The sequence below is a fragment of the Ambystoma mexicanum genome, chromosome 8 (assembly GCF_040938575.1).
Source record: "Ambystoma mexicanum isolate Mex_15411 chromosome 8, UKY_AmexF1_1, whole genome shotgun sequence".
Taxonomy (NCBI): Eukaryota; Metazoa; Chordata; class Amphibia; order Caudata; family Ambystomatidae; genus Ambystoma; species Ambystoma mexicanum.
In genome coordinates, this window is record NC_090929.1 from 273,041,055 (window position 1) to 273,055,059 (window position 14,005).

Here is a 14,005-nt window from a genome sequence, read left to right on the forward strand (position 1 = left end):
ATACTTCAAGACAAGACACTATACGGTAAAATGAGCACGTACCTGGGGGGGTGATGATTTGGGGAGGCGATTTCAATTGCACGCTGAACCTGAAAATTGATAGATCAGACACAAAAATAGACCGACCGACTCCTGCCGCTAGGGCGCTGCCGTCAATATTGACAGATTTTGGGCTGGCCGACGTATGGAGAGAGCACCATTCACGGGACAGACAGTACTCGCACTACTCTGCCCCGCAAAATCTACACACTAGGTTTGATTATATGTTCAGTACACAGGAGCTGTTGGCGGAAATTGCAATGACCGAATATAAGGCAAGGGTTTTGTCAGACCACTCGCCACTGATCCTGAGGTGGCAATACCGACCCCCAAGGGCCAGGATTCCAACTTGGCGACTCAAGGCCGAGGCCCTGAAAGACATGGCATTTAGGGAGGACCTGCAAGAAGAAATGACAAACTATTTTGAAACTAAAACTGGGAGTGTTGAGTCGGCCCGGACACTCTGGGAAGCCTTTAAAGTAGTAGTAAGAGGGATAGCTATAGCCAAATCCAAAGGACTACAAGGAGGGATCTCAAAAGAACAGCAGGAAACGGAGGTGGAGCTAGAGGGGGTCCTAAGTAAAGAGGGGGGCACTAAAGAAGATGCAGAAGCCATACTTAAATTACAACAGAAATGCATGAGGTGCTGGAAGAGACTATGTAACCTCAACTACAAAAAATATGTAGAAAGACAGCACGGGGGAGGGGACAAACCGGGGAAGCTATTAGCATGGCTATATAAAAGCAACACCGCCAGGACCACAATTCGAGAAATAGTGAGGGAAGATGGGCAAATAGAGGACACCCAAGAGGGCGTGAACCGGGAGTTCCTGAGATATCACCAACAGTTATATGGAGATGCAGAACGGAGTGACCGAGGGATAATACAGGAGGTATTAGAAAACATAAACATGCCGAAAAGTAGTGCAGAAGAGCGAGATACATTGGATGCCCCCGTAACTCTAGAGGAGCTGGAAGCGTGGTACGGCAGCTGCCCACTAGCAAGACCTCAGGGGCCGACGGATTCCCTAGTGAATTTTATAAAGCGTATATCGAGGAGATTCTACCCCCACTCTTGGAGATGCTGAACGAATCATATGACATGGGAAGATTGCCAGAATCCCTAAGTGAGGCGATTATTGTCCCTCTACCCCAACCCAATAAGTCGAGCAAAGTTTGTGGCTCATATAGGGTGCTTTGGATGCTCAACCAAGACAGTAAAATACTCACGGCGGTACTGGCAAACAGAATGCAAGGGATAATTGATAAATTCATACACCCAGACCGGCTATGTCCCTCACAGGAACATATCTGAAAACCTTCGGCGGCTGCATCGAGTCATAGAACACACCAAAGGGGACTCAAGTGAGATAGCGATAGTATCACTAGATGCAATAAAAGCATTCGACTAGGTTAAATGGCCTTGGCTGATGGCCGCTCTGGCCAACTACGGGATAGACCCAGGTTACCTTAGGTGGGTCAAATTACTATATAGTGCACCGTTGGCCAGAGTTAAGAAAGGAGCGATAATATCAGAAAGGTGGCAACTCAGCAGCGGCACTAGACAGGGATGTCCGTGGTCCCCTATGTTATATATACTGGCACTAGAACCGTTGGCGAAATACCTGAGGCAGCAATATGACATAATAGGAATCAACATTAAAGAGGAGCCGCACCTCATCTCATTGTACGCAGATGACATACTGCTTTATTGACGATACCCCGAAGAGAACCTCCAGTATATCCTGGATGTGATGAAGTGATTTGCGTCGCTATCTGGTATAGCGGTGAACCCAAAAAAGTCACGCATGTTCCCGCTGGGCAGGTATGTGGGGATCCCACAAGATCAGCTACCAATCCTACAAATACCATGGGAGACAAATACGTTTAGATACCTGGGGATAGACATTTACCACACGGTGGAGGCGGAACATCAATACAATACGGAGAGGGCGGTAAGGGGCATAGAAAACTGTATGAGGTTCTGAGAGAAAATCCCCCTGGTAATGATGGGGAGGGGTGCGATGCTGAAAATGGTGGTTCTGCCGAGATTATTACACTACTTCGGGAATATACCATATTTGATACCAAGACTATTTTTTTTTATCAAACTACATAGCATTTGCAGAAACTTCCTATGAGCTATATTACTTGGCTAGCCAGCTACAATATGTAGCTAAATGGCTATCAGAAGACCCAACAGCAGAATCCAGATTATTGAGACTGGAATGTGCCCCGTTCTTCCTGAAAGAGATAATATGGCTGCCTGAAAAGGAGATGAGAGAACGCTCAGAGATGCTAACGTTGGGATGGAAGGTGTGGCGTAGGGCTTGTCAGGTTATGGAGAACCCAACCCCATGCTCCCTGCAAGCGCCACTAGCAGCAGTAACGGGGGCAGATGGACAGTTAATGAAGACGATTAGAAAACACTGGGAGCCGGTGGGGATAGCAACAATAGAGGATGTAATTCAAGAAGGGGAGATCAAGGAGTTTGGGATGCTGGTGGAGGAAACGGGGTTGCATAGCGGGCAACATATCACATATGCTAGAATGAGGAAGCGGATCAAAGAGACATGGTCAGAAATGGTACTAGAGGAGCTACCGAATGCCACCATCGAAACAATGTATGACATAGCAGAGGGAGGGCACGAAATATCTAGAATATATGAGCTATTGATGTCCAAAGCGGGGAAGGAAGTGATACAACTAAGACAGGACTGGGAAGAGGATGTGGGCGCTCCTATGAGTGATGGGATGTGAGAACGGGCCCAAAGATATCACAAGAAAGTGTCAAGGAATGCGAGATTACAGCAGATAACGTTATTTGTAACCCAGATGGCATACATGACCCCCAAAGGATAGCCAAATTCAAAAACATGGATAGGCAAATGTGTCCTAAATGTGGAGAAGAAAACACTGAGATGGTGCACATGTTCTGGGCGTGCCCAGAGATTGGTAAATTCTGGGAGGAAGTAGCACAGAGACTCGACGGGAGAGGGGTCAAGATATTGAGTCGGCATGGGCATGTATGATGGGTGGGTTCCCCAGATCACGCAAATTAAAACATGCAAGTAAGTTGAATTGAAGGACCTGTCGTATATACTTGCAAAGCGCAGGATTGCCATGCGGTGGAAGGCATGCCACAGACCAAGAATAGAGGTCTGGTGGAAGGACCTCCAGAAATGGACTGAGGCGGAAACAGCGGTATGGCAAGATGCTGGTAATACTTATGGGGAGGAGGAAATGGGAACCCTGACGGCCTGGAAACAGTTAGTGGCTACAATGTATGGGCCAGCCCAGGACTGGTCAAGCGACCAGGACTCAGTTGTAGACATAGAGGAGGAATCCCTTCCGCATGAAGCAGTTGCAGAGCGTGCGGTGGAGTAAGCCCGTGAAGGGGGAGGGAATGGGGATGCAATTGACATTCAGTGATCAGTGTGAAACTCAGAGCATTATTCCATGCACTGTAAATCGATTGTTTGTTTGTTTTGAAAATGAATTAAACATTATTTTTTTAAACTACAGTCCTAGAATATTGGGGGAAAGTGTTGGATAGAGGGTAAAAAAAAAGATATCGAGTGCCCCTCTATTTTTTTTTCAGCAGTGAAATCACTGGGTACCGTGTTGTCCTCTTCCCGGGCCAGGCTGAGATGGAGTATGTTGCGGTAATAAGGGGATACTATTCACAGTAGAGGCACAGATGTTGGTCATATGACCATAATCGGAATGTCTTGTTATTTATGGTTCTATAGGATGTCAAATCTGGTTTATCTAGCAGAGGGCATGTTTATTGCAAAAATATGTGGAATGGATTCCCCGTAGCTCATGTGTTAAGTATTCAATGTTGGATGTCTCATGAATCATGAGGGGCAGATTTTTTTGCACAAATTGCAGTTTTCTTATGAGCACAGTCTTTCGAACTTCTCTGCAGATTTTAAAAATCACCTGCAGATTCTTAAATGTTTGACCAGTTTCAGCAGATTTCCCATCTGTTACTGTGGAATGTCCAACTCTGCAGAAATATAAAAATATTTCTGCAGTTTATCACTAAGTATTCCGTAGATTATGATCACTCTTGTTGATTGTCCAATCCCTGCACAATCTTATTCCGAAAAACTGCACATTGTTTGAAGCATTTTTACATTGTTTCTTGTTGATTATCTCAACTGTTGATACATGATGCATTGTTTAATGATTCATTTATTTTTCAGAATGTTTATATTACAACCTTTTATTAATTCCTTTTATCTGACAGTTGATGTATTCTCTATATCCTACCTTTTATCAAAAGGGACGTGCACAAATCAAATAGTAGTAGCCCTTACACCTTGCAAGTCAGGTTAGCTTTAAATGCAAAACGAGAGCTGGCCAACAAAACAAAAGAACATTTTTTGCAATCAGGGCAAGATGAACAATTAACATTAGAGCAGCAAGATACGCCTTTCTACAAGATAAATACAAGAAATGTGTTCTAAAAATGTAAGACTAAAAAAGCAAAGCTAAATGATATAACCGCAAAGCACTTACTAAACCCCAATGCCCTTCTATCAGTATTGAGCAACAAAGACAACATCTACATTTTGATTTGCATTTTCTGGCACAAGAATCTTTCATGTTTTAAAGTCAAAATGTCGCAAACCTGGTCTACCTACTCCAAAGTTACATTGTTTTAAATGTGGCTAAAAGTAATGTTGGAAAACAGCATTTCCCTCAGAACAGAAATCCTAAACAACTCATTAATTTGTGATCCAAAAGTTGCCATCTATACCATTACAAACTCAGACATACTTGGCATGGGCTTACCTGTGTGGAGAAGCCGGGTTGAAGCACGTCTGGGTGACATCCGTTATGTCTGGGTTGCAGCAGTCACCTCCATCAAAGAAGTATTTCTCATAGTTGCAATCCATGTCACAGACACCATTTTGCTTTTTCTTGTTGTAATTCATGGTGGGTAAAGAGCGGCAGTCCCCACCATCATATCCAGTTAGGGTATGATTGCACTCACGGTCACAAATCACATCACCGATTTTGCTTATGTCGCAGTTTGCCAGGATTAGGCGACGACGGAGGGAGGTATTCTTTACCTCCAGCACTTCCAGCTCCCAGGTGATGTTGTAACGTCTGAAGGCTTCCACCAGGTGCTGGTGCTGGATCTCTATTTGCTGCTTGCTGACAATAGGGTTTTGCTTGTGGTCATCATAGAGGTTCACCACACGATAGCGCACAACCTTCTGTTCTCGGAAGCTCGGGAATTTGTTGTAGTTTTTAATGACTTCCAAGTTGTCACAGACAGTCTGTCCACAGGGAGGGAGGTTGAGGCTAGTGTCCAACAAAAAGCTGTGATGGTAAATCGATTCCATTTGAGGGAGAGTGCCATTTTTCATGGGGGACCAGGTACTTGTCACATTCTCAAAATTGTCTTGTAACACTAACTGAGGTAGAAGGGTGCCTACTCTGACTTTAGTCTGACCCATATCAAACAGTATTTCTTTCTGTGTACGAGCTGTCCTCCAGAGTTGTATGTGATCAATATAACCACGGAAATGTTGACTTTGGGCATTCCCACCAACCATGAGAACTTTGCACTTCCGTGTCAAAAAGCTGTAGATGCTACCCACTTGCTCACTACTAGTTCCCACCTGGGCTCCATTCACGTAAAGCTTGAGCAGGCGTCTGTCGTAAGTGGCAGTCAGATGCACCCAGTGGTTTGGGAGGTAGCTCCGATGAGCAGTGATGGTGGTCACCTTGCGAGCACGATCCGTCTTAAGTGAAAAAAAGTAGCGCGGGTCTCTGTCGCCCAAGTCACTGATGGTCTGAATTCCCAGGACCCATCCTCGATCACGGGAAGCATAGGAGCATTTGTCATACAATCCTAAAAGCAGCCCACGAGGAAATAAAAGGGAATACATATGGTGAGCAACAGTGATTGTTTTCAAGAAATACATCAAGCAATACCTCCAAGACAATCATTAACAATGGTTCCTCAACTTGCCCGGAAAATGACATTAAGATACAAGGGCTGCCATTTCCAGAAAATTGCTATTGCCACAATATTTTACACACTAAAGACGAATGTATTTTTATTGATCTATTTACCATCCTAAGGTGTCAGGAAAACCTTCGGAAATATCTTTTTACAAAACCTAAAATAACTCTCACGCCTATAGACCACTGTTTTTCTTTTTCTTTAGGAAAAGCATTTTAAAATGTGTCCTCGACCCTTAACAATGTATGAATGGAGTTTATAAAGTGCAAACCTAGCGTAAAATCACAAACGCTCTGCTAAAACAATACAGGTGAATACAAAGTGAGAATACCCAGGAGAGCAGGGGAGGGAAAGTGGAGACAGAGAGCAGAATTATCCGGGTGTCAAAGAGAGATGAGGAAACTTTTAAAGAGAAGGGTCTTCAGTTCATTTCTGGGTTTAAGGGAAATGGGGCAAATCTGATGTGTGCCAGTATGTTATTCATATGTCTGTATTTGTAGCAGTAGAAGGCCAGTTTACTTCGTCTTTCTTCCTGGCATCTCTGAAGATTCCAATTAGGCTATGTTGTGGCTATGGTGCTGTAGAGGCCTTCAAAGGTGGTCGTTTTTCAGCCACAGAGAATAGAACATTGTTTGTCATAGCCTTGGATGTGATGCAGGCCATTTTGAAGGTGTGCAAGCTTGGAGGGGCGACCAAATAACTTGTTCTAGTCTTGGTGTTATTGTAATTGTGAATTGATACTTATAACGCACCACAGACATAATTAACTGCATCATCGCACAATATAAATAAAGAGTGAAAAAGACTAACAAAAAAGTCAGGATTTGATGGCTTATGAAACAAAGGAAAACTGCTAAATGTTTGGTGGGAGGGAATTATCTACGGGCACCTCTATGGATGATCTGGGATGCAGGGACCACAGGGAGGGTCTTGCCGCTTGAAGGGAATAGTTTCTTACCTGTAACTCCATTTCTCCAGCATTGGTATCTTTCATGGATTCACATGCTTTGAATATTCCCCGTCGTCAGGCTGGGAATCCCCGGTACATTATATAGACCCTTTCCCGTAGGAAAACTTTTTCGACGCTTATGCGTCCTATCCACCTCGTTTTGTATCATGCGTGCCCGTGCCGTCAGGACGTCATGATATAAATACAGGCCCCGCCCCCGCGCTCCCTCAGATTTCGGCCCCCAAAGTAGTGGGGGAACCGGTTTGCATGATCAGGGGAGGCAGGTGGGCGCATGTGAATCCATGAAAGATACCAATGCTGGAGAAATGGAGTTACAGGTAAGAAACTATTCCCTTCTCCAGCATTGGATCTTTCATGGATTCACATGCTTTGAATAGATTACATAGCAGTACTACCCCCAAGAGGAGGTGTGCATGCAAACCCCTATACATTCTTCGCAAAAGGCCGTTCCCTAAGATTATGTATACATCAGTAATAGTTTACATAGGGAAAAACGGACCACATACAGTCATAAATTCCACAGGATGCCACCCCGCAGCCGGGGCTTACCTTACTGGAATAGGTGTCGAAGCACCGCCTGTCCCATCCGGGTGTCTTCGGCATGTTGCTGCGACAGGCAGTAATGGCGGGTAAAGGTGTGTGTAGTCGCCCAGGTAGCCGCCATGCAGATGTCCCCTAGAGGGACTCCGGCCCACAGTGCCGTCGACGATGCCGCTGCTCTAGTTGAATGAGCTCTTGGCCGTCGTAGAAGAGGCTTCCCTGCCTTGGAATGGCAGTACGAGATGGTAGATGACACCCATCTTGAAAGTCCTTGCTTTGAAATGGCTTTTCCTCTAGCACCCAACCCATAGGCCACAAACAGCTGTCTCGTTTCTCTGAACGGTTGCGTACGATGAAGATAAAACTTGAGAGCCCTTTTTACATCCAATGTGTGTAGCATGCGCTCCGCTCCCGAGCATGGCTCCGGAAAAAACGTAGGCAACACGATAGAAGAGTGTTTATGAAACACCGAAGGAGCTTTTGGTATGAACTGTGGGTTAGTGGCTAGGACTACCTTGGTCTTGAAAAATCGTAAGTATGGTGGGTCCACCATTAGAGCCTGAACTTCTGAGATACGTCGGGCTGAAGTGATGGCCACCAGGAAGGCCAATTTCCACGACAGAAACTTCAGAGACGATGATGACATTGGCTCAAACGGAGGTTTCATAAGAGACGTTAAGATCAGATTGAGGCTCCACTCCGGTGGAAATTTCTTCTCTGGAGGGAAACTCCGAAAGAGGCCTTTAAGGAAGTGCTTAATCAGGCGGTCGCTGAACAATGGTGCCGAGTGCCGTCGACGAGTAAACCTGGAAATGGCTGCTAGGTGTACTTTTATTGACGACACCGACAGGCCCATTTGAGCTAATAACAGCAAGTATGGAAGGAGCTGTTCCGGCCTAATCGATTGCGGGGCCAAACCTGGTTGATCCTCACACCATTGACAGAACCTTTTCCATTTGTACGCGTATGAGGCGTTTGTGGAAGGTGCTCTTGCCGCTTGCAGGATACGTCGACAGTCCTCCGGAATCGTTAGCCGACCAAATTCGGCGAAGTCAGGAGCCAGGCCGTCAACTTGAGGCTGTCCGGGTCGTGATGCCAAACGACACCCTCCTGTCGAGACAGAAGGTCGGGGGTCTTCTGGAATCTCATCGGTTCCGCCGCCGCTAAGTGTAGTAGGTCTGAAAACCACACTTGTCTGGCCCAGTATGGGGCCACCAGAATTACCCGACATGGGTACCTGAGGATCCATTGCAACGTCCTCCTGACAAGGGGAAAAGGAGGAAATGCGTACAGGAATTTGTTCGTCCATGGGAATGAGAACGCATCCCCCAGTGAGCCCTGCTGAGGCCATCTGCTTGCGTACTGATGGCATTTCTTGTTGTTCTTCGTTGCAAACAGGTCTATGGAAGGGTGTCCCCATTCCTTGAATACTTGTTGAAGTTGTTGGTCGTTCAGCACCCATTCGTGAACTTCGTTCATTTCTCTGCTGAGGGCATCGGCTTCCACGTTTTTCACTCCTGGTAGGTGAAATGCTAAGATTTGTATGTTGTGTTGAAGGGCCCAATGCCAGATTTTCTGTGCCTCTGTCGATAGGGACCTGGAACGTGTCCCTCCTTGTTTCCTCAAGTAGAACATCGTAGTGGTGTTGTCCGTCATGACACGCACCACCGAGTCCCTCAGTTGCGGAAGAAAAGACTTCAGAGCCCATCGCACTGCTCTCAGTTCTAGCAGGTTGATATGCAGGGAGGACTCCTGCAAAGACCACTGGCCTTGTACCTGTAACATATCCAGATGAGCTCCCCATCCGCTCAGCGATGCATCCGTCACCACCGTCTTTTGGAACTCTGGTTCCAGTAGAGGCATCCCTCTCGTTAGGTGAGTAGACACTTTCCACCAGCCGAGTGCTTGAACTAGTTGTTCGTCGACGACCAGTCTGTCGGACCAGCGACCTCTGCTCTGTGCCCAACGGTCCGCTAGAAATTCCTGGCAAGGCCTCATAAACAGACGGCAGTTGTTTATTAACGGAATGCAGGACGACATGGTCCCTAGCAGGGACATGTACTTGCGCACAGAGACTCTGGTACCGCCGCTCCATTCCGACGCCTTGTTTTGAAGTTTCTGAATTCTTTCGCTGGATGGTTTCACCAGGCTTGTGTGCGTATGAAACTCCGCTCCTAGAAAGACCAAGGTCCTCGAAGGCTCTACTGAGGACTTGTTGAAGTTTATTGCGAAGCCCAGTTCCTGTAAGATGGACATTGTGGCTCGTAGACTGTCTCGTGTTTGTTCCTTGGATGACCCTCTGATTAGCCAGTCGTCTAGATATGGATAGACATGATGACCATCCTTCCTTAAATGGGCCGCTATAGGGGCCAAGCACTTGGTGAACGTCCTGGGGGAGGACTTGAGCCCGAACGGGAGGACCTTGAACTGAAAATGCTTTCTCCCGACGACGAATCTTAAATATCTCCTGTGTCGTGGGCGTATTGGGATGTGAAAATAAGCATCCTGAAGGTCTAGTGAAGAGAGATAGTCCATGGGTTGCACCGATCTGATAACCTCTTGGAGTTTTAGCATTTTGAATTTTTGGCTCTTTAGCCACTTGTTGAGTACCCTCAGGTCGAGAATGGGCCTCCATTTGCCGTTTGGCTTTTTGACAACAAAGAACCTGGAATAAACTCCTTGGCCTTCCTGTGCCACAGGAACTCTCTCTACCGCCCCTTTTCGCAACATAAGCTCCGCCTCTTGTCGTAGGATTTGGAGGTGGGGCTGTGTCGAGAATAAAGGAGGAAGACGCGGAGGCTTGTCTTTGAATTGCAGCGCATGACCCATGCGAATCGTGTCTAGGACCCATCGATCTTTGGTGATGCATTTCCATCGGTCGAAGTGATGAGAGACTCGACCCCCCAGGACTTTCCGAAGGACGTCATTGGTTGCTGGTTTGCTTGTTCTTCGTTGACGACGGACCTGAGCCTCGCCGCCTGGAGGCTTGATAGTCCCTGCTTCCACGTGCCGACTGGGACGCTCGTCTGAACCCTTGTGAAGAGTACGAGGGCCTGTTAAATCCACGGTCCCTCGAGGCTCCAAAGCGGGAGTTTCCAGAAGCACCTCTGAAAGGGCGAAAAGAGCGAAAATTTCTACCCGTTTGAAGGGCGCCGAGGGACCTAGCAGTATCCGTGTCTTCTTTCATCCCTTTCAGCGCTTCATCAACCTTTTCGCCAAACAGGTGCTCCCCTTCGCATGGCATGTCCAGGACTTTGTACTGTACTTCAGGACGGAAAGTAGTACATTTGAGCCACGCTTGTCGACGAAGCACTACTCCATGGTTGATTTGTTTGAAACCAGACTCTGCTAGGTCCACTGCGATATTAATAGCGTGGTTCGAGGCCTCCTCGCCGTCCCGCACCAGTAACATAGCTGCTTTTCGGTGTTCGTCTGGCAGGTGTTCTAGGATAGGGGCTAATTTGTGCCACATTTCCCTATCATATCGTGACACGATCGCTAAGGAATTGGCTGCTCTTACTGTCGTCGCTCCGACCGAGAGCACCTTCTTTCCAAATGCGTCCTGCCTCCTAGCCTCGCTTTCCGGTGGCGTTGAACATTTTTGCTGGACCCTGGCCTTCCTAGCTGCTGCCGCCGACACCACCGAGTCAGACAAAGGCTGTGATGTTAGACATTTTGGAGTGGACTCCGGAGCTTTAAACTTTTTCTCGATCCGTCCCTTTATGGCTGGTTCCGAGAACGGATGGCGCATCGTTTTGAGACCTTCTTGCCACACGTGGTCAAGGATTGGGATGGCACATACCGATTTTCTCCTTTGACCCATATGGTCAAAAAGGAAACAGTCTTTCCTCTGCTCCTCAGGAATCAAGCCGAATTCGGAACACGCTTTCCCCATCATTGCATGGAAGGCTCCCACATCATCAGGGGGAGATGGCTGTGTCTGGCTCCTCGTAGACTCCAATTCTACATCCGAATTCCATGTCGGGTCCCTCGACGGTGACAGGGAGATGTCTGACCCAGAGTCATCATGTATAGAGTCGGACTCCGACAACTCACCCTCCTCCTGAGCTCGAGGACGATCTTTTACCGCCTGGGGAGCCGATGGGTGATTCGTCGACGAGCGAGCCGTACAAGTTTGCTCGTCGACGGAAGGTACAGACAGAAGTGACGATGACGTCCCAGGTTGAGGGAACTGGGTATCCAGCCGCTGTAGTAGCTTCTGAAGAGTATTAAGCACATCCAGAGACAAAACTGTCTGGGGGTTCAGCAACGTGGATGATATAGGTACCATACCCCCGCTCGCACTCGTCGCCGTCGTCGTCGACGTGGAAGGCCGTAAGCCTAAATCCAATGGCTGCAGAACCATGTCACCTTCCCCTTCCGCCGAGCAGGCCGTGTCTGGCTGCAGTAAGACCTCAGGGGGGATCGGGTCATAGACCTCAGGCAGCCAAGCCATAGACTGAGTTTCCGTCGACGAAGGAATCCCAACCGCTGCTGCTTGAACGGTAATAGGCATCGTCAATGACACCGAGGTCGACGAGGAAGTCGTCGTCGTCGAGCCTTTAGACTTCGTTGTCGATTTTGATGCCGACTTCCCGGCTGAAGCTTCTCGACTCACGGAAGACCTGGGACGGTCCCCTGAGGAGGATTTAGACAGCGCCAGCCTCTCCGTCTTAGATGATGAGGAGGAGGAGGGCTTTTTATGAGATGAGGAGGATCCAGCATGTTTCCCCTTATGCTTGTCCTCAGGGCGAATTTCTGCTGGCCGCACCTTCTTCGATGGAGGCTCCGACTTGCTCCTGGAGGCCGTGGAGCCAACTTCCGAAGCCGGGTAGGCACCCGCTCCGTCATTAAGCCAGTCGACCAGCCTTCTTTTACGGTCCTTAAGGGTTTTTTGGGAGAAACCCTGGCATATCTCACATGTATCCGCCGTGTGGTGCGGGTGGAGACAGTAGATACAGTCCATGTGGCCGTCTCCTTCATAAACCTTTTTGAGGCCACAGGTTGCACATGGGCGAAATAACGCCTTTCCAGACATAATTCTCCAGATTTGAACTTCGCTTACGCGAAACAGACAAAAAAACAATCTAGTTATCACTAGTAGTAACACGAAGATCCCACTGCTTTGAAAGACGGTTGAAATCTGAGGGAGCGCGGGGGCGGGGCCTGTATTTATATCATGACGTCCTGACGGCACGGGCACGCATGATACAAAACGAGGTGGATAGGACGCATAAGCGTCGAAAAAGTTTTCCTACGGGAAAGGGTCTATATAATGTACCGGGGATTCCCAGCCTGACGACGGGGAATATTCAAAGCATGTGAATCCATGAAAGATCCAATGCTGGAGAACATAATGATCTCATTGGTCTATAAAGATTCATTGTATTTTGAAGGTAGGATGGCGCCAGTTCATGTAGATATTTGAATGATAGGCCAAGTTTCTTAAACTTAACCTGGCTTCTCACCAGAATCCACTAAAGAGATTGCCATATAGTGAGGGATTTCCAACAAGGAAGTTGCAATATTAGGTCAATCATTGTATTCTGAACATTTTGTATTTGTTGAAGCTGGTAATCTGGAATATGTCTGAATTAGAATAAACCAGTATTTAACAAAAATAGTGCATAAATTGTCTGTAATATATATTAGTACACGGCGAGGGCAATGAGCTTGTTACAAGCAAGGTCATTGGTCCTCGTCAGGGCATTAACGACCGACAAGGCTCCCTTACCGCCGCGGCTACGAGGTTCCTTCTGTGACTGGCAGCTATGGAACAGGGAGAAAGACTACAAGTAGTCCCTTCTATGGCAGCCATTTTTTCGGTTACCTTTTTTTTTCATTTACTCTAATGGCCGCCATCGAAAGGGAAAAGGGACTATGTGTAGTCCCTTCTCCCCTTCCATCGTGGCCATTTTCTTTGTTTGCTATGGCCGCCACAGAAAGGGAAATGTGACTGTGTTTTTTTTTCTTTTGTTCCTGCTGCAAAATGCTACGCGTCTTGCTACCGAAAAAAAGCAACATTAGTACCCCGGTCTAACAGACGGGTTACTAATGGCAATAAGCCACTCGCCGGCGGGCCATTACTGCATCCGGTAATGCCCCTGTTGCCTTTGTTAAAGCCCTCGCTATGCTTGGTCCTGTAACTATGGGCCCCAGGGGCATGACCAGACACGATAATAACCCGCTGGATCAGGGCTTGTTGCCTTATTAATTAAGAAGACGAGGAACCCTGAGGGACTCCAAAGGTCAACGATTGTTTACAACATAAATATGTTGCAAGTTTGACCTGTTGAGTCCTCTCACTTAGAAAGAATTGCAACCATTTGGAAATATGCAGGCAGATATGAGCATAATTCTCGAGACAGTGAATAAGAATACCTTCATAAGCCGCTCAAATCCAGCATAACCAACCAAGTTAGACCACCCTTATCTAACTGTTCTAAATGTTATCACTGACTGTAAGGCAC

The 14,005-nt window shown here is 47.2% G+C and overlaps 1 protein-coding gene across 1 annotated transcript in view; it reads right to left on the bottom strand.

Annotated features, from left to right (window-relative positions):
* PAPPA (pappalysin 1) overlaps nucleotides 1-14,005 on the bottom strand; it is a 2,238,202-nt gene that overhangs the window by 1,823,362 nt on the left and 400,835 nt on the right. The window contains exon 2 of the mRNA XM_069609668.1: nucleotides 4,843-5,911. Coding sequence (XP_069465769.1) covers nucleotides 4,843-5,911 — 1,069 coding nt within the window. The remainder of the gene's footprint in view (nucleotides 1-4,842; nucleotides 5,912-14,005) is intronic.